At 43.3% G+C, this 21496-nt stretch overlaps 1 protein-coding gene across 1 annotated transcript in view; it reads right to left on the minus strand.

The window, feature by feature from the left end:
• Ak9 (adenylate kinase 9) overlaps positions 1 to 21496 on the minus strand; it is a 118184-nt gene that overhangs the window by 83836 nt on the left and 12852 nt on the right. The window contains exons 7-14 of the mRNA XM_028769052.1: positions 15089 to 15217; positions 13295 to 13373; positions 9012 to 9106; positions 5890 to 6029; positions 5630 to 5810; positions 3557 to 3701; positions 600 to 716; positions 396 to 497 (exon numbers count right to left, since the gene is read on the minus strand). Coding sequence (XP_028624885.1) covers positions 396 to 497; positions 600 to 716; positions 3557 to 3701; positions 5630 to 5810; positions 5890 to 6029; positions 9012 to 9106; positions 13295 to 13373; positions 15089 to 15217 — 988 coding nt within the window. The remainder of the gene's footprint in view (positions 1 to 395; positions 498 to 599; positions 717 to 3556; positions 3702 to 5629; positions 5811 to 5889; positions 6030 to 9011; positions 9107 to 13294; positions 13374 to 15088; positions 15218 to 21496) is intronic.

Raw genomic sequence — 21496 nt, forward strand, 5'->3', positions numbered from 1 at the left:
CTGTCAGGATTTTAGCATGTGAACAGAACAGTGTCAATCATGATGACACTTCACAACTGTAATTATGGGTTTATGACACTCTGGTTCCAGAATAGACCAGAGTGAGTAGAGTGGTTTCAAGAAGGAATTTATAGTGACATGGCAATGACTGTATAATGTTAATCTTTCTTGGGGGTCTGCTTGCATTGCAACGCCTCGTTTTCTCTGTCTCTTCCGCACTTTGATAAATCTATTCTGTGCTGTAGCTGTTTCACTGAAATCTTCAAAAATGAACCTGCCTTTTCTCCCCTTCTGATGGTTTTCTACTTTTTTTGTATTGAGTTTTGAGCTCCCATAGGACTGCTAAAAAGAAAACAAATGTTCAAAGCTCCTCAGAGGTTTTCTCTCTCTCTTACCATCTTTATCCAGGATGTCCCCGGAAATGGTGACCTCCGACTTTGTTTTCTCTTCCTGGCCAATCTCTAAGGAGCTTGGTTTCTTGGAGCCTTGAGAGGTGGCTGTGGCAAAAGAAGACACGTTATTGACTCACTACAGATGCTAGGCGGGACCTTCACTACGTAGCAAGGTGGACTTCACTGACAGAGGCAGGGTGGTTTTACCAGTGTCCTCGAGAGAAGAAGGTAACTCTTCAGAACTTTTTATCCTTTTATAATCCATGAAATCCTCGTAATCTTTTTTTGAGTAGTGCATCTGCAGTTCCTTCAAGGTCTTCTCCTCTGAAAGACAAATAAATGGTGGTGTTGAAGCAAGGCAGTTGAGGAGAGGGGAGGCAGGCAGAGCGGTACAAGGTGCTGCTCCAGCCGGGCAGGCTTGCTTTCAGTTCTGACTGTTCTGTAAGGGCTGTGTCTCGTATTTTATTAGGCCTCTGTTTCATTATACATAATTTGTAATTTAAAAACCCTCACTAGTCTCCCTTGACAAATTTTCTTAAATATATGTGGGGTTAGAGCTCCAAAGTCCGAAGTGTTAAGAAGCTTAACTTTATTGTCAGACTTGGAATAGTCAGTGAATTTTAGCAGGGTTTTTAAGTTCATAGGAGATAGGAAACTACTTGTGCGTTCCAGTGGGGAAGACATTTTACAAAAAGCTTCAAAACTTATGTTTTATTTTCATAATTTCAGGTAAAAGGAATTACTACAGGTCGTAACAAATGTTCCAATCTAGTGTCTTCACTGTGACAAAGTCGTCTGGACACTATGGCGCCTGCTCCCAAGCTGTCTGTACCAGCTCCTTACATGCTCCTCCCCTCCCCTCCCTCCCTCCTCCCCTCCCACCCTCCTTCCTTCTCTCCTTTTTCTCTCCTTTTCTTCCTCCCTCCCTCCTTCCTCTTCTCCCCTTCCTCTCTCCCTCCTCTTACCCTTCCTCCTTTTCTCCATTTCTGTCCTTTCCTCCTTCCTTCCTCTCCCCTCCCTCCCTCCTTCCCTCCTTCTGTCTTTCCTTCCTTCCTTCTTTCCCCTCTCCTTTCCTCCCTCCCTCCCTCTCTCCCTCTTTTTTTCCTCTCCACTCTCTACTAAAATGTAAGCACCAAGAGTGTGTAAACTCTTGCCATTTGCTAATGCAAAGAAAATACTCAAGTGTTTGTTGAATGAATCAATGACTTCCCGGTTAACAGTTCTCTTCCTCCTTGTAGCTTTAAGAGGCCATGAGCATTATTTACAGTTAGATTTTGTGTTTTGAAAGTTATATACTAAATCTATAAATTCCTTCTAGATCGTCTGGATAGACATTGGGGGCCATGCCACCTCAGTCCTGGCTCTTAAGAAAAGATTCTTTGGGTAGAATGATGGATTCTTTCAGCAGCTTGTAGGCTAATCAGAAACAAGATGGGCAAAGTAAAAAGGCAGGGGTGTTCTTGTTCACAATAAATGACATAAGCAAAAATACTTCTGATAAAAAAAATCCTACAGAGCACAAAACATGACTATAAACTAGTTACACTGTGACTGCTGAGGTACCAGGACTAGGTGAGATGTAACTTAGAAACCCAAACATAGCTCCATGTTGGAATATAGTATGGTTGATCAAACAAACAGGTTAAAGAAAAAAAAAACCTTAAGGTTATCTTGCTAGATGCTGACAAGATAAAATCATTCGTAAGGAGAAACATAGAAGAGGACTTTTAAAAGATACGTGGTGGGATGGGGTGGGTACTAAGTTGCAGAGAGCACTTGAGACCCTTGTCCTGGACTTGAGTCTGGTTGTCAGCAGCATCCACGTCAGACAATGACAGAGACCTCAGACAGTCACCGCCTGGCACTGTGGGCAAGTTCTACAGCTGCTTCCTTCATTTGCCTTCCTTCATCCACTGAAATCAAAGATTTATTTAAAAATCTAATTTTAAAAATTAAAAAATTTTAAAAGATTGATTTTGTAGGTCTCTCATGAGGATGACATGGCTCATATACGCAAGGCAGCTGGCACGGTTTTATCAGGTAGCAAATGCTGGTAAACACTAGGTGTTATTATTTCTATAATGGTCACATTTTATCAGGAAAAGAATATTGAAATGGATACACAGGAAACATGTAATGTGGTTTTATGTTTCCGGAGGCTCTACGGAAGTTAACGGTGGCAACTAAATCTCGTCTAAAATTATTGGAGTTGGTCTCAAAGTTTGGATACAGATCTTTAAATGTAAGAAGGATCCCACACAGTGCAGTACTGAATCAAGGCTACTCCGTTATGACAGGTGTGGTGGCTCACATGTGTGATCCCAGGATGCAACGGGACGAAGGAGGAGGACTGAAGGTTCAAGCTCAGGGTTAGCCTGGACTACATAGTTTCAGGCTAGACAAATATGTATGTGTGTATGTGAACGTGTGTGTGTGTGTGTGTGTGTGTGTGTGTGTATGTGTGTGTGTGTGTATGTGTGTGTGTATGTGTGTATATGTGAACATGTGTGTGTCTGTGTGTGTGTGTGTATGAAAACAACTAGAGATATAAATTCTACTGAACCCCTCTATGAATTGCAAAAGTCATCATGAAATTAGAACTGTCATTTTTTCCTAGAGAAAAACAAAGATCCCTTTTGTGTTTATCCTAAAATATCATGGGCTGCAGCGAGGGATTGGTCAGGAGCTGGGTTTTGGAAAGGAGGCTTCAAGTGTCTTCTCTGTGCTCACTGGGTTAGCTTTAGAGTCATTTAATCGGCACCAGTAAAAGTAGAGCAGTGTGGGCAGTCATCCCTCAAGCCCCCTCCAGCCCTCCCCACCTGGGCTCCCCACTGGGGCTCAGGAGAAAGCTGAGCTCTACCGAGGCTGGCAGGCATGTGGTCTAGACCAATGGGCTGAGGCGAAGGCTGGTTTTAATTACCAGTGTGGATAAAGTCACAAATGCTGCTCAGCCTCTGACCAGCAAGTACCCATGAAGAAGAAAGATCTTTAAGCATCCGCACTTACAGGTACTCTTCCTTAAAGTTATAGGAGTGAACCTTTTGGGATGCAGGTAGTCTCTCTAAATGCACAAATGGCAAAGATACTGAGATGGACAAACTGAAGCTCCTGCCCTTACTTAGCCGTTCCCTGAGATACTTGTTTATAACAGGAGAATGGTTCACCTTGCTTTTTGGCTTGCATCTCATTCAGAAGCCTCTCTTTCACAACTTTGATAGCTGTGTTGGTGGCTTCAGTTATGGTGTCTTTTATTAGCTTTTCACGGGCACTGTCGAAACGTGGCTGAACGAGTTTAACATAGTCAATTACCTGCAGAAGTAATCAAGCTGATTAGTGTAGTCACAAGGTACTGTGGATATAAAGCACCCTTCCTTCCTTCCTTCCTTCCTTCCTTCCTTCCTTCCTTCCTTCCTCCCTCCCTCCCTCCCTATCTATCATCTATCTATCTATCTATCTATCTATCTATCTATCTATCTATCTGTCTCCTAAAACTAGATACCATTTGAGGCATCTTTGGAATTGTGTACAAAATTCACTGATTTAAAAAAATATCCCACTTTATTTTCAAAATTTCAAACATCCCTTTTATTATTTTTAGTTATGTGTGTGTATATGGGGTATAGGTGTGTGTGTGTGTGTTCGTGCACATGAGTGCAGGTGTCTGTAGAGTTCAGAGGTGTCAGATCCCCCAGAGCTGGACTTACAGGTGCTTGTGAGCCACCTGATGTGGGTGCTAGGAGCTGAGTTTGGATCCCAGAATGAGCAAGTGTTGTTCTTCACCACTGAGCCGTCTCTCCAGCCACCTGTTCTTAATAATACTACTAATTTATTTATGTTATGTGTATGAGTTTCTTTACTCCACGCATATATGTGCACTATGTGTGTGCTTGGTACCCTGAGAGGTCAGAAGAAGGCATCAGGTCCTGTGAAACTTGAGGTGTGAACGCCCATGCACTGCTGTGTAGGTGCTGGGCCCCAAACCTGGATGCTCTGCAAAGCCAGTAAGTGCTCCTAACCACTGAGCATTGCTTTGGCCGCCTCCTTTCTTTCTGTATGTGGAGGTGCTGTACCTTCATGTGTGCTTGTGCACTGCATGCATGCATTGCCCTCAGACTCACAGATGGAATAGCTGAGATGTGCAAAGAAACAAGAGGAAGGCAGGGAAAAGAATCTTTGGTTCTTTTCAGATTCATGTGTGTGTGTGTGTGTGTGTGTGTGTGTGTGTGTGTGTGTGTGTGTGTGTTATGAGCAATACTCAATACCGTGTCAGTCATTTGAACACATGCATCTATTTGTGCTCTGGAAATCTATTTAATTAGTTGGCTGGACTGTTGTTGGTACATAAGATTACACACATGCTCTGGAACTTGAGGAGATAATTCCAAACTAGCTCCGCTGACTGCCAGCCCTGTTAGCTGCCAGCCCTGTCAGCTGCCAGCCCCGTTAGCTGCCAGCCCCGTTAGCTGCCAGCCCCGTTAGCTGACTGCCCCGTTAGCTGACTGCCCCGTTAGCTGCCAGCCCCGTTAGCTGCCAGCCCCTTTAGCTGATCATCGGAGCTGTTAATACCCCATAGCCCTGCTGACTCCTCTTAGAGCAAAGTCTCCCGAATTTTAACCACGCTAGTGTGTATCTGATAATCTATCATTTACCTAATGACTAGGGAGGTCAAACATTTCCATGTTTTTTGGCCACTCAGATACTGTCTTTTTGAAATGGGTGTTTATCTGTCTTAACCATTTTGTATTGTATTTCTTATATTTTAGAAGTTTCTTACGGTGTTCATGTTTGGGTGGGTTTTTTTGTTGTTGTTGTATAAACAGTATGGATTTTTTCTACGATTTTGTGGTTACTGTTTCACTTTTTAATAGCATTTCCTCCATTTTACAGCTCTGTCTTATTTTTTTTTTAATCCACTGTTTCCTCTTTCTTTTTCTTAGGCTAAGAGCGTTTTTTGTTTTTGTTTTTTTACCTTGTTTTTTTTTTGGGGGGGGTGCAGGGGTTGGCTAAAACTTGCAAATGAGCGGAAGGCTTGTAAAGACTGGGCATGTCCTGGTGTGAGTTGTCCTGAGGGGAAGATTGTCCCTGTCTTCTCACCGGGCCACACACCTTCCTGAGCCACCCTCTGACAATCCAGAGGATGCCTTCCCCTCACCAACCCTAGTGCCTGGTGTAAAGTTATGAAAACCAAGATCGACTAAAATTCTACAGATTAAAACAAGGGCTCCATAGATAGTTACCTTTGCTTTGAAGTGTTCTGCAATCAGATTGGCCAGCGTTGTTTTCCCTACTTGGTCGGGTCCAAATACAAAGACTTTGCATGGTGGCAGCGGCATGGGTGGCAGGAGGAAGGAGCGGGGGTTCAGTGAGAAGGATTTTAACGTTTCTTCAGAAGAAAGGCAGTACATTTTACCTAGAAAACTTAAAACACACCGTGAGAGTAAACAACTGAAAGCACCACGGGCAGCTTTAAAATGAACACTCTGGAAGGCTAACCAACCTCACGGTAAAGTCTGCTGCTCCCGAATAAATGTTCCCCTCCTTTAAGGACACTGGACAAGAACGGGCCCACTTGCTTCGGTTCCATCTGTACCTTGGTGCAATGAGTTTATAAGATGACACCGTACGGAACAGCTCTTCCTGTGAACCACAAACACATCCTTAGGAACAAGAACCTAAACTTTGCAGAAATCATTGGAACCAAATATTTGACCTTTATTTGATAGCACTTTGCTATTTAAAGAACAGTTTAGAATGTACATTTTGGCTTTGGGGGGGGTGGTGATTTGAATATGCTTGACCCAAGGAGTGATACTATTAGGTGTGGCCTTGTTAGGTGTGGCTTTGTTGGAGGAAGTGGGTCACTATGGGAGTGGGCAATGAAACCCTCCTTCTAAGCACATGGGAGCCAGTCTTCTCCTGGCTTCCTTTGGATGAAAATGTGGAACTCTCAGCTCCTTCTCCAGCACTGTACCTCCCTGGATGCTGCCATGCTATGATGATAACAGACTGAACCTCAGGACCTGTGAGTCAGCCCCAATTAAATGTTGTCTCTTATAAGAGTTGCTTTGATCATGGTGTCTGTTCATAGCAATGGGAACCCTAAGACAGAAGTTGGTAATAGGAGTTAGGTATTGCTCCGATAACCTTGGCCATGCTTTTGTTTGGAAGAATGTGGATTTGGGGACTTTGGAAGCAGTGGAATGGTTTAAGTGGGGCTTAATGTACCATCCCAGTAGGAATATGGAAAACACTGGTGCTGAGACTGATTTGAACTCTGTAGACCTGGTCCAAGTTGTTTCAGTGGAGAAGAATTTTAGCATGTGGCCTAGAGACTGTTTTGTGATATTTCGGTGAACAACATGGATGCTTTTTGCCATTGTTCAAAGAGTCTGCCTGAGGCTAAGGTGAAGAGATTTCGATTAGTTGCCTTGACAAAGGAAGTCTCAAAACAGCCTGGTGTAAATTTTGTTGTGTGGTTACAAAAGTTCACTCTTATGAAGAACATTTTAATGAAATGGAGCAAGCTGAGAAAGTAAAAACATAAAATGTATGGTTCAAGTAATGAAGGGGCACCAGGAGTGAAATGGAGCTGAATCCTGTGTTCTCGGAGATAAGCAGATTAATGGAGTGGTGACTTTAAAGCAAGTTCAGGCATGGTAGCATACACCTTTAATTCCAAGAGACAGAGGCAAGCATATCTCTGAGTTTAAGGCCAGTCTGGTACAGAGCAAGTTTTGCTGTGCAAAAGTTCTAGGTGGTTTTGTTACATGGCTTTTGATGCTGCATCCCACTTTGTTTGGCTTTAGTGAGTACTGGATCCTACCCCAGAAATTCTGTTTAAAGTAGTCTGGGCGTTAGCATGTTTCGAAGCTTTAGCTATAATCACCCCTTTGGTGATTCTCTGAACGTCGTCTGCCTTTCATTGAGAAGAATCTATCTAGAGTCTTCCAGAGCACACTGAACCTTGCAAATCAACTTGCGCCAAGAAGCCACATACAGTGTATTTATCTAACGGTAAAGCAAATGTTCTCAGATTAGTTTTGAAGATTTAGTTTTATTATATGTGTGTGCCCCTGGATGTCTATATGTGCACATGATGTGGGAGAACTCTGATAATTATAGTTAAGACCAAAGTCTACCGTTGTCCAGATGGCCTTCTGGGGCTCAGCGTGATATGGAGTCCCCCTTCATTGTCAGGGATTCTCCTTCTCTGACATTGTCTGAGGAGTTCAACACCCCCTCCTACACACACACACACACACACACACACACATTCATATCATACACACACATTCATATCATACACACACACACCCCTCTACCTAAAGAATGTCACGTAGCCTTAGTTAGATTGCATGTACAACTTCCTTCCTCCTGATAAGAACCTGTTCAGCAGGCACCCGAGACTCCTGAAATGCTTCCCCATGCTAATGAGGCAGTACAGTCCCTAAGTCTTTAGCCAGTGACTTTTGTCTATCCCAATGTTCCTATCCCTAGTCCCTCAAATTATATAAGCCTCCAAGGAAAGTTTACCCGCCTCCCTGTGGCTAGCTGTTCCCTATGTGTCTTCTATGTACTCACAAGGCTTTCTGACACCCAGTCCCTCTCTGCTTCCTTTTCCCTCGTGGACTGATACTGGCCTGTGATCCCCAGGGGGAGTGAGGGTGAGGGTCACACCTGCTGCTTGAGGCAGTCAGAAAAGGGGATTAGATTGCCTGGAACTGGAGTTTCGGGTGGTTGCAAACCCCCATGTGGGCACTGGGAACTGTATCTGGTATTTTTCAGGAGTAGCACTTGTAACAACTCAACTAACTCTCCAGCCTCACAAGGCTGTCAGAATTCATTGGCTATAGAACTTCATTTTGGATCATGGAGATAAGCCATTCTGATGAACACATTCACAACTCCTGGCATCAAAGCAAAGCACCGACAAAAGCTCTCACAACTGTTTCTCCAGACTCTGAGCCCACCTCCCTTCTTCTGCTGGACCAGATTCCACCTGCACTGACCTACCGTGACATCCGGGTTATGTTGTGCTCCATATCAAAATGGCTTCTGCGACTATTAGCCTATTTGAATTTTGGTATCTACTTACACTATGTTAACTTTTTTTATGCATATAGGCTAAGCTAGCCTTCCCAGAATGCATCAAACCTTCAAGCTAACAATGGTTGTGTCTGTTATTTGCACATCTTTGTTTTGTTGCAGTTAGTGTCACTAATCATATTGTGCTCAGAATGTAGCTTCTTCCTAGCAGATGTCTTTTTTATTTTTATTATATATATATATCATATATGTGTAATAAATATATATAATATATATAATATATATAATATATTATATATTATATATATATGTATGAGTGCTCATATCTGCATATATACTTGCACACCAAAAGAAAGCATCAGATTACATTATAGATGGTTGTGACTCACCATGCAGTTGCTAGGAATTGAACTCAGGACTTCTGGAAGAGCAGCCAGTGCTCTTAAACACTGAGCATCTCTCCACTCCCAGAAGGGCTGTCTTTATGGAGAGCTCTCCCTTAGACTGTGGGCGACGCGTGCTAGGGACACAGCGTGGAGCAGGCGTGCTTTCAAGCGGGTCAGTTGAACTTACAGTGTCTATTATGTCGGTCATTTCCTCCTCTGTGCCCTGAAGCTTGGTTATGATGGCTGCTCGCTTCACGTTCAAGTACTTCAGCCGCTCGATGACTGTCTGAAGGTAAAAAAGCAAGCGTTTGAATTCATTGGCACTTGAGCATGGCAGACGTTATGAAAAAGTCATGGGTTCATGCTTCTTCTGAATCTCTGTGTGGAGTCTATTCTCAGTCTTTCCTGGCTTCTATGCATTGCTGGAGATCTTTGGTGTTTCCTTAATATATGTATATATCGATATATATTATAGGTAATATATAAATATGTGAAACACATAATATACATGTATAAATTTGAATATTATAAATATTTATAAAATGTATAAATATATGGTATGTATAATATATAAATATACACAAATATAATATACTTATAACATATTGCATATATTATATATAATTATATATTATCTATTATATAATATATATTAATAAACATATATTATTTAAGTATACTATTTATCTTATAATATATAATATGTGTTTATAGAGAAATACATAATCTATAGAAATATATATTTAATTATATAAGTATATAATCTATAATATAATTCTATATATAAATAATGTTGGTCTTTTGAGGCCAAGTTTCATAAATCTCAGGCTATCCTTGAACTTGTTATGAAGTAGAAGATGATTTTGAGTTGAGACTGCCTGTCTCTCCTTCCTGAGTTCTGGGATATCCCACGTGACACAGTGTACGTGGTGCAGGAGATGGAACCTGTGGTTTCATGCATGCTAGGCATGCCCTAACTGGAACTCTTGGTGGCTTGTATATGCATGGCTGCACCCTCTCTCTCTGATGTCACACTGCAGTGCATGGCTGCACTCTCTCTCTCTGATGTCACACTGCAGTGCATGGCTGCTCTCTCTCTCTCTCTCTCTCTCTCTCTCTCTCTCTCTGATGTCACACTGAAGTGCATGGCTGCTCTCTCTCTCTCTCTCTCTCTCTCTCTCTGATGTCACACTGCAGTGCATGGCTGCACTCTCTCCCTCTGATGTCACACTGCAGTACATGGCTGCTCTCTCTCTCTCTCTCTCTCTCTCTCTCTCTCTCTCTCTGATATCACACTGCGGTGCATGGCTGCGCTCTTTCCTTCTGATGTCACACTGCTGCCTCCTGCCTCTCTCTCTGAGGCCGTACTCCCTAATTGGAATGAACTCTCAAAGACCTCATGCTCAAATAAGGCCATATCCACAGTTTAAAGTTAGGCCCTTAAAATATTTTTTAGAGGATAGATTCTAACCTGTGTCTGTCTGTCCTCTGGCCCTGGACCTCTTTAGGTAGAGGAAAAAAGAGCCCAGAGTGGGCAGAGGCAGGTGTTGGAGTTGATGCTGTTACAGCCCATAAAATGGCAAGACTCCAAATCCAGAGGAGGTGAGAATGGGCCTCTTGCAGACAATCTTGATGGAGAACAACCCTGCGGGGGCCTTGATCTGAATTTCCAGAACTGTGAGAGATAATTCCTATCCTTTCCAGTTGCCTCATTTGTGGGCGTCTCTCATGGCAGTTCTAGGAAACTAATGCAGGTAAGATGTGGGGCAATATGGGGTAAAAAACAAACAAGCTAATACCAGAAATGGTTGGCGAGAGACAGTGAGACAGCCAAAAGCAGTGGAGCCTGTGGTAGCCTGGATTAGCACTCAGTTTAACCTTGTCTGGGTTCCTTGTCAACAACTTAGTTCATTTTAGGTGGCATATGCTACCTTAGACCCTTAATGCTCAGCTTCTCCATGTTACTTGTTTTGAGAAATGGAATGTTCTGGAGTGCCAGTACTGGGGCCAGAACACTGGGCAAGTCTCAGCAAGTGCACCTTGAAGAAGTCTGCTGTGTATGCTGATGGGGTGGGCGTGGGTATGGGGACCATAGAGAAGGGCCGAGTTTGTGGGATAGAGTTGACACTTACAGGAAGAATCGTATGGGTGGGCAGTGGTGACTGTGGAGCGGTGCTCTGCACGTCTTAATATGAGCCAAGCAGTAGCTCTCTAGTTGGACATGCAGCCACTGAATGGTTCAGAGGGAGCTGAGTGTAGTGTACTGGCACATGATTCGGCAGAAAGATCCGGGACAGTACAAAGATTTTATGTCATACGGTTTTGAGAAGGTTTTCAAAGCTCTTGGCCCTGATGAAGTCTCCCAAGGGGGAAGGGAAGAGGGGTGTGGCCTAGAGGAGCTCATGGAGCCAACTACCCTCCCTTCCAGCCTTAGTCCTTAGATCTTAGCAATGTCCAGGGAGAAGCAATGGAGCCATTGTGGAGGGGCTCCAGAGGCCCAGGGAAGAGGTGGTCAGGAGAGGGGAATAGACAGCAGATGTTGGCAGATGAGGTCAGGAGAGGGGAGTGGACGGCGTTGGCAGAGGAGGTCAGGAGAGGGGACGGCGTTGGCAGATGTTGCTATTCGATTCAATTAGATGGAGACTGAACATGGCCATGGCCTTTGGCAAAGAGGAGAGAACGCTCTGTAGTCTTGTAGGCACGTGTCCCATGTGAGGGCTTGTCCCTGGTCTGGCCTCACTGCTGGCATCCTGATCATGCTCCCACCTGTGAGATAAGCCATTATCTTCTCTCTTCTTCCCCTACCCCTACAGTGGCTGACCGGGTCTGTAGGAGGAGCTAAGGTGAGAGGAGTAAGGAGAGGAGGAGGAGGAGGAGGAGGAGGAGGAGGAGGAGGAGGAGGAGGAGGAGGAGTGAGGTTGGAGAGAGACAGAGATGCAGGAGGATGAAGAGGCACGCAGGTATGGAGAGCAGTCGCGGGTAACAACTTATATTTAGGTTAGCTAATTGAAAAACAACTCTAATTGTATGGGCATATTGTTATTGAGCTTTACCAAATATATAAAGCCTTTGATTAATCTTTAAGCATTAGAGTCTCATTTTATTACTGGGCCCGAGTGGATGGCGGGATGGTCTGGGCAATGCCCAGCCTGGCAGAGACAGCATGGAAGATTGGCAGAGCCATCTCCTACGCTGGCGTCTCGTGGGTGGCAGGGCTGGTGTTTCTGGCTGGACTGTTCTAGCTGTGGCGTGTGCACGTAGCCTTCGGCCAAGGAACATGGTGGCTGAGCTAGGCAGAGCCGCTGCAGCTTAGTCGGCTTGACCAGCAGCCGTTTTCAATAATTACTTCAACACGGGTCCCACCAGGTACACTTTCTGAAGCAGTCCTCACTCTTCCCTCTTCTGCACAATCCTGCCCATTACCAGTGTAGGGTAGGCCACCATCTTCTGCTGGACTGACCATGAGAGCCACAGGTAGCTAACCTACCTCCAGTTTGTGTCTCCTTTCCTCTTTCCCCATATGGCAGTCTGAGTAGATTTTCTTTCCTTCCTGGCTTCAAACCTTTCCCTGGCTGCCTGTTCCCTCATGATGAGATCTGAACTCTTTAATTGACAGTGTCTCTGCCTGGTTCTTTAGAACTCTGGGGCTACCCCACACTTCCTACCTCATCCTGGCCTCAACCCTAAGTTCGGTTCCTGCAGCTCGCTCTGTTCTCTCTTGATCCTTGGGTATTTGTATGGACTCTTCCCTCAGCAGAGAATGTGTCCCACCCACTCCTGCATCAAGCCTTTAGGGTCTGATTCTCACTCATCCTTAAGTGGAATCCACCCAGATGACCATCAGATACTGTCTGTCCTTCTATCACACGCTCCTGAAATACCATATACTTCTCAGATTGTAATGCACACTGTCACTTGTGTATTTATTTTCCTCAATGGACTGGGTGCTGGATAAGGGGAGGGAGGGACGGACGGACGGACAGACCGATTCATTGGCTTCCTTTCCATATGCATTCCCAGAGTCCATCAGTATACCAGATGTGTATGGGACTTAAAAAATAGTTACTGTGTTTTGTGTTATTATTTAATTTGTGGCACCAGGTATTAGACCTGGGATCTCATTCACAACAAACAGCTTTGGCCATCGTGGTGGGTGTGAAGTAGCATCCGTTCTGGTTGTAAGCTGCACACCCTTAGTGACTGCGGATGTCAGCACCCTGTTGCCTGCTTCCTGTCGGCCATTTGCTTTTCTTTTTCTTGGGGGTACTGTAGCCATAGAGAAATTTAAAATTCAGGTGTTCTTTTGCCTTAAACGTCAGCAGATAAACAAATGCAACACGGAAGTTTAAAGTGTTGAAACAAAAGTTCATGGTAATACACTAGAAATAGAACTCCTCATAAAATAAGCCCAACCCAGAAACGACTCAGAATTTCTCAACCCGCGAGAAATGCCTGTGCCGCACGCTATACTCACCATGAAGAGCTCCTCTGGTGACTTATTCCCATCTAGCTCGATGAGATACTGGGGGTTATGCTCAGCCATTACCTCCTGGAGAAAATCAAAAGGCAAGTTGAATACAAGGGGAGAATCTTAATGTACTGTGAGGAAGTCTTCAGAGCTAATTCGCGCATCTTATGCAGGTTACAATGTGGTCATTTGCAGCATCCAACAAATCTTTCCAAAGGCAGAGCTAGCCTGCCTACCAGGGCCATGTGTTTGTGTTGGGGACTTGCGCAGTTGTGGGCTTGGTCCTGAGCTACGCCACGCCTCCACGCCACACCCCATGCCACGCCCCCATGCCACGCCCCCATGCCACGCCCGCTCCTGCTACTGTCCATAATTTTTTTTCCCTCATGTTTTCCTCTACTCTAAAACTTAAAAGTCCTTCGTGATACAGAAGGCTTGGGGGACATTTTGCAGCACATGACTTTGCTAATTTGTTTTGAAAACACAGAAAAAGCTGATTGAAATTTCAATCATCTACTTTTTTCATAACAACATCAGTAATCAGCACGCTGTCCCGTTTATCACTTTAGGGCACACCGCTTTATAGAAAATTTACGGAACAGAAGAAGACAAAGAAAATCAACTTTAGCCCGTTCACCGAAAGGAGACTTACTTCTACTGATTCCCACCCGTCTTCTATGCCGAGAAAAAAAAAAAGCTGTTGCAGTTTTGATATCATTATGTACATGAAACTCCGGCGCCTACTTTTCCACAAACATATTCAATATTCCGCTATCTCTTTACAAGATTATGTGAACGTCCCATCCTCACGGTTGTATGGGATCACGTGCTGTGGCTACAATACTTATTTAACAATCTTTTGCTATTAAGCAGATTATAATATCCTGTTAAAGACTTTTTACTTATCTTTAAATTTAAAACCCCATTTTCTTCCATAATTTCCAGTGTAACTGGACTGAGGGCAGCCATTGAGGGAATGCAGGCAAACGCACCTTCCACCCTCATTTCTTATTTCTATGTTCACCTACTAAGCGTCTCTCACTAAATCCGTAGGTGCTGATAATAGGCTGAAAACAAACAAGCTACTTCCGAAAGCAGGCTTTAATGTTAGCAGGTGTTAGGCACTGGTTCTTCCAGAAGGTTGTATAGTTCAGAAGTCTCACAAGCAATGCAGAGGCTGTGCATCCTTTCCTGCTGTCACTGGCCATTTTAGCTTTTATGGTCTGACAAACGGAGTTGAAAAACAGCATCTGTGTTAACTTGTCATCTTGCTGGTGGGGCTCTCTTCTTATTCTCATCTCTGTAAACAACCTAGCGACTTCTGGAAATCATATTTACCTTATCTTGGGCAGCATGGAGGTGCTTTGAAGGAGTAAATAGCGTGCTTGTGTGTGTGAGAGAGAGAGTCTTGGTGAGTGGGGTGGAAGGAAAGCTCAGTGGTTAGAGCACTACTGCTTTTGCAGAGGATCCAGTTTCAATTCCTAGCACCTACAAGGTGGCTCACAACTGCTGTAGCTCCAGTCCAGGGATCCTATACCCTCTTCTGGCCTCCTCAGGCTTCTGAATACATGTGGTGCACGTGAATGTGTAACACACACACACACACACACTCACTCACTAAATAAGCACACCTTTAGAAACAAGAGGTGAGGATTTTGTGAGGAGTGTTATCAAACAAAGACCCTTGAAGATGCCACACTGCAGCAGCCCCTTCTCCCCCAGCACTGCAGCAGCCCCTTCTCCCCCAGCACTGCAGCAGCCCCTTCTCCCCCAGCACTGCAGCAGCCCCTTCTCACCTCCAGAGCGCTCAGCAGGAGCTCCTTATACAGCCTCACAGTGATTTCAATGTTCTCCAGATAGTCCTCAGGCCTCTGGACTAGGTGTTGAATAATTTCAGCCACCACCTGCATTTCAGTCATGAATGCCTAATGGGGAACCACAGAGGGGAGAGTCAGAGTTGAATTCTTTAGGAAACCGGTTACTTCATGAGGGGTGTCCCAGAACCTGCATCTTGTGGTGAGAAACAAGAACAGGAGTGGAGACTGAGGCCCACTGGAGATTGAGCCTCCCTGGGAGTCTTCATCAGAGACTGAACTTTAAATCAACTTGAGAACTTGCTAATTTGTTGCTGTTGTTCTCAACAGGCATTTCTTTTGAAACTGGAGTCGTCTGAATACCCGAGCTTGTGGACTGTGCCCTCATGCAGGTCAGGAATGAGATACCCTGTATCTTAGATACTTACAGAATGATTCACAACAGAAGCAAACTACAGTTAGTAGCAAGTGAAATGATTGTATGGTCGAAGTCATCATAACTTGAGGAACTGTATTAGAGGGTCACAGTATTAGGTGAGTTTGAGAACCCCTGTTCTAGAAGTTTCAAAGTTCTGGGTCTTACATTAAGGTCTCAGATTCATTCTGAGTTGATGTCTGTGCAGTGTGAAGGGTGGGGAATCTACTTTTTGTTTTTGTTTTTGTTTTTGTTTTTGTTTTTCGAGACAGGGTTTCTCTGAGTAGCCCTGGCTGTCCTGGAACTCACTCTGTAGAAATCTGCCTGCCTCTGCCTCCCAAGTGCTGGGATTAAAGGTGTGCGCCACCACCGCCTGGCCGGGGATCTACTTTCATTCCCGTACCTGTGCACCTCTCATGTCCTTGGCACTAGTCACTGAACATAAAGTCTTTCCAACATGTTTGCCGCAGCCTTACAGAGAACCAGATGGGTGTAGCCCTGTGAGTTGCTTTATGCCACTGGCTTGTATTCGTGATTTGTGATACTGCCATTATGATGGCTCTGTGGTATCATTTGAAGCCAGGTTCCTGGGACCTCAGGCTCAGGACTGCATTGTCTTCCATGAGTCTTGGGATTTCTTTTTCCTGTTTATTTATGTTAGAATTCTAGCCATTGGAACTTTGGTGAGGACAGGGTGTGCCTGCACAGTACTCTGGTAACAGACATTTCATGCACTGACAATGGGAGACTTCATGACCCAACTCTCGCCAATAGACAGGTAATCTCGACAAAAGCTAAACAGAGACATGCTAGCACTAACAGACATTATAAGCCAAATGCACCTAACAGACATTTACAGAAAGTTTCACCCAAACACAAAAGAATATATATTCTTCTCTGCACTTCATGGGAATTTCTCAAAAACGGATCACATACTCAGACACAAAGCAAGTCTCACCAGATATAAGAAAATTAAAATAACTCCCTGCATCTCACCAGATCACCGCAGATTAAAGCTGATATCAATAACAACAGAAAAAACAGAAAGCTTATTATAAATTCATGGAAACCAAGCAGCTCTCTACTGAGTGAAAAGTGGGTCAAAATAAATAAAAAAATGAAAAACTTTTTAGAAAAGTGTATGAAAATGAATATATATCATATCTAAACTTTGGGACACATGAAAGCAGTTCTAAGAGACACTAAATATCTACATTAAAACACAAAAACAAAACTGGAGAGTTCTCATACTAGCAACTTAACAGCACACCTGAAAGTTGTAGAACAAGGTGAAAAATAATCAAACTGAGGGCAGAAAACAGTAAACTAGAAACAAAGAGAACAATACGAATGGTCAATGAAGCAAAAAGATGGTTCTATGAGAATAACAACAATGTAGATAAACCCTTATCCAAACTAACTAAAAGTTGGAAAGAGACTACACAAATTAATAAAATAAGAAATGAAAACTAGGGACATAACAGACATTGAAGAAACCCAGAGAACCATGAGGAGATACTTTAAACCCTGTACTCCACCAAATTGGAAAATCTAAAAGAAATGGATAATTTTCTCGATAGATACCATTTAAAGTTAAATCAAGGTCAGGTAAACAATTTAGACAGATCTAGAATCCCTAGTGAAACAGAAACAGTCATTAAAAGTCTTCCAACCAAAAAAGGTCAGGGCCAGATGGTTTTAGCACAGAATTCTACCAGACTTTCAAAGAAGAGTTAATACCAATACTCTTCAAATTATTTCACAAAACAGAAACACAAGGAACATTGCCCAACTTGCTTTATAAGGCCACGTTTACCCTGATACAGAAACCACACAAAGATTTAACAAGTTGAATTGAAAGAGAATTACAGACCGATTTCCCTTGTGAACATAGATGCAAAAATACACAATAAAAGATTTGCAAACTGAATCCAAGAACACAAAAACATCGTTCACCATGATCAACTGAAGGGTCTAAGCTCAGAGGCAGGGGGACTCCACAACAGGCTGCCAACTGGCAGTTTGGGAGGCTAGGCTTAAGTTTCTGTTTTCCAGAAATGAGAACCTGGATCCAGGAACCTGTGGCCAGCCAACAACAGCCTCAGGCAGCCAATCGGAGGACACCTTGTCATCTGGCCTGAGAATAGGTAGCAAAAATGAGTAAGTGATCCCCTAGGAAGTCTCCAGAACCCAACCAATTGTAGAATTAGTCAGACCCCTAGAGATAGAGCTAACCGATCCAGGTAAAAGGGCCCATACCCCTCCCTGAAATTCCCCTAACTGACAGTAAAAGATGGGTCCACCAGAGGTCTCCAATTCCAATGTGGCTACCCCTACGTATTGGAAATTCAGCTGAATAAACACTCTTTGCCTTTGCACACTGTTTGAGTCTGTTTGTTTGTATCATTCTTCAGAGATTATTGGACCCTAACACAAGGAGGTAGGCTTAATCCTGTAGATGTATGGTTAGCCTGATATAAAAAAAATCAATAATATAACACATTCTATAAACAAATGGAAAGAAAAACACATGATCATCCCATTAGATTCAGAAAAAGGCCTTTGACAAAACCCAACACCCCTTCATGATAAAGTTTACAGAAAATTCACAGCTAGCTTCAACTTAAATGGAGAGAAATTCAAAGGAATTCCACTAAAATCAGAAACAAGACAAGGTTATCCGCTCTCTCCATAGCTATTCAATACAGTACTTGACGTCTTATCTAGAGCAAGAAAGCTGAAGGAGATGAAAGTATTCTGTAGAGTGAAAAATTATAGATACTGGGTATATAGAATCCTTTTTAGACATATAAAATATTCTTTAGGCTTTCTTTATAAAGACATGGAGAAACCGAGCCATGAAGCAAGTTAGGAATGTGGAAAGACCAGTCACCATTACTGGAACTGGCCTATCTGCAAAGAGAAAGGAAAGAATGCAAGTGAACTAGGTGGAACCAAGCTGGGAACCAAGCTGAGAACCGCAGTGACAGGCAAGGCCACAGTGACAGGGCAGGACCACATTCTTGAGAAAGATAAGCGTACAGAGAGTTTTCACCTGATCCTGACTCATGTAGGTTGGGTTCCTTTGGAATGTTCCGCTATTTTTATGTTTGCCACCTTAACAACCATGAGCCCCCTCCCCATTCCTTGGTTTGTGGTTTTTCCCCTTAAAAACCCCTCTAAAACTGGCTGTCGGGGTCAATTCAGCTCCTGCGTGGGCATACGAATTGACCAGCAGCTAGTTGTCACGCCCTAATAAACCTCGCAATTGCTCTGGTACATGGTGTCTCGAGCAGATTACTGGGTGGCCGCGACTTTCTGAGACTTGAGTGAGGGTCTCCCCTCTGCGGAGGTCTTCAATTCAAATAGGAAATGAAAAGGTCAGAGTATCTTTATCTGAAGATGATATTATAGTATACTTAAGTGACCCTAAAACTTCCACCAGGGATCTCCTACAGCTAATGAACACTTTCAGGAAAGTAGCTGCATACAAAATTAACTCAAAACATCAGCAGCTTTCCTAAATACAAATGACAGACTGAAAAATAAATCAGGAAAACAACGCTTTTCACAATAAAGGTAAACTTTAAGGTAAACTTAACCAAGGAAATTTAAAATTTGCATGATAAAAGTTCCAAGTCTTTCAAGAAAGAAATTATAGAAGACATCAGAAGATAGCTCTCCCATGCTCATGGATTGGTAAGATTAACACAGGAAAAATGATCATCCTATCAAAAGCAATCTACAGATTGAATACAATCTATATCAAAATTTCAACATAGTTCTTCACAGATCTTAAAAGGACAATTGTCAACTTCATATGGAAACATACAAGCGCGCACACACACTGAAACAAAAAACAGGATAATTAAAACGATTCTGAACAGTAAAAGAACTGAAGGAGGTCTTACCAGTCTTGATCTCAAGTTATACTACAAAGCTATAATAATAAAAACAGAATGGTATTGGGATAAAAACGGAGACATTCATCAATGGAATTGAAGACTGAGACATAAATCCATATACCTATGGACACTTGAGTTTTTGTTAAGAAGCCAGAAATACATATTGGAAATAAGACAGCATCTTCAACAAATGGTGCTGGTCTAACTGGATGTCTGCATGTAGAAGAATGCAAATAGATCCATACTTAGCACCCTGAACAAAACTCAAACCCAAGTGGATCAAAGACCTCAACATAAAACCAGATACACTAAACCCAATAGAAAGAGAATGATGAATAAACTTGAATGCATTGTCACAGGAGGTGACTTTCTGAAAAGAACATTGACAGAGCAGGCACTAAGACTGACAATTAAAAAATTGGACCTCAAGAAATTGAAAGGTTTCTGTCAGGCAAAGGACACTGTCAGTTGGACAAAGTGGCAGTCTACAGAATGGAATTTTTACCACCTCCACATCTGATAGAGGACTAATATCCAAAATATACAAAAAACTCGAGGAATTTGATATCGAGAACCCAAATAATCCTATTTAAAACATGGGGTACAGATCTAAACAGAGAATTCTCAATAGAGAAATCTCAAATGGCTGAGAAACGTGCAATGTTCTGAGCCATCAAGGGAATTCAATCAAAATTAATTTGAGATTCCATTTCACACCTGTCAGAGTGACTAAGATGAAAACCACAACAAACAGCAGCTCATTCTGGCCATGCAGAGGAGCAAGGTGAACACTCCTCCATTGCTGGTGGGAATGCCTCAAGACCCAGCTATACCACTCGTGGGCATAGACCCAAAGGACATGCCATCCCACCACAGAGACACTTGCTCAGCTGTGTTCATTGCTGCTCTATTCATAGTAGCCAGAAATCGGAAATAGCCTAGATGTCCCTCAACAGTATAATAGGTAAAGAAAATGCGGTGTGTTTATACAATGGAGCAACACTCAGCTCTTAAAAAAATAACATTATGAAATTTGCAGGCAAATGGATGGAACAAGAAAAAATAATTTTAGTGAGGTAACCGAGACCAAGAAAGATAAATATGGTATGTATTTGCTTATACATGTATATTAGCCATTAAATAAACGATAACCAAGCTATAATCTGTAGATCCAGAGAGGTTCGGCATAGAGGGAGGGAGCAGGGAGGACACATGGATCTTCCTGGGAGGGGAGAAATAGATTTTTTGGGAGGAATGGAATGGGGGTGGGGGAGCAACAGAAAGAGCAGATGGGAAGGGGGAGGGGAGATGGGATTGGGGGAGGGGATGAAGGAGAGACAACTAGAATTGAAGAGCATTTGAGGAGTGGTATGGAAACTTCATGAAGGTGACTCTAACGAAGTCTCCAAAGAATGAGGGACCCAGAACCCCTACTTCCCAGCTCCTGCCACCAAGCAAGGCTCCAGTACCAGGGCTGAGCTTCATCCATTTGAGTTGTTGGCCAAAGGGTCTTAGAGAAATCCTCAAACAACCCAGGCTGCTGCCAAGACAGTAGGTTGTTCTCCACCAACTGACAGTAGAGCCTCATTGCTGAAGACAATACCCACATAACTCACTGAACATGGAGCAGTCGAGCCAATGCCCACACAGAACCTTCGCCCCCTCGTTTTAGTGGAAAGGAATTCAGCAGGCTACCAAAAGAGAAGTGTAAATGCTTCCCCAACAACAAAATCTCTGCTCTACGAGCTGTCCTAAATATGCTAGGACAATGGTGGCACAGAGCTTGTGGGAGTGACCAGCAGATCTGATCTGACTTAAGGCCCAGGCCATGAGACAGAACCCATGTCTGCCTGGGTAGGCTAACATTGCTTGGGTAATCAAGAACCAGAGTCTAGATAGTCCAAAGACCTAGGATAAAACCAAATTCTACTGCTCTTAAAAAAATTGACAATAAAAATGACCCCTGATGATATTCTGCTATACTCATAGATGAAAGCCTTATCCAGTCACCATCAGAGAGGCTTCCAGTCACCATCAGAGAGGCTTCCAGTCACCATCAGAGAGGCTTCC

Source organism: Grammomys surdaster, unplaced genomic scaffold (assembly GCF_004785775.1).
Source record: "Grammomys surdaster isolate TR1022 unplaced genomic scaffold, NIH_TR_1.0 190, whole genome shotgun sequence".
NCBI lineage: Eukaryota > Metazoa > Chordata > Mammalia > Rodentia > Muridae > Grammomys > Grammomys surdaster.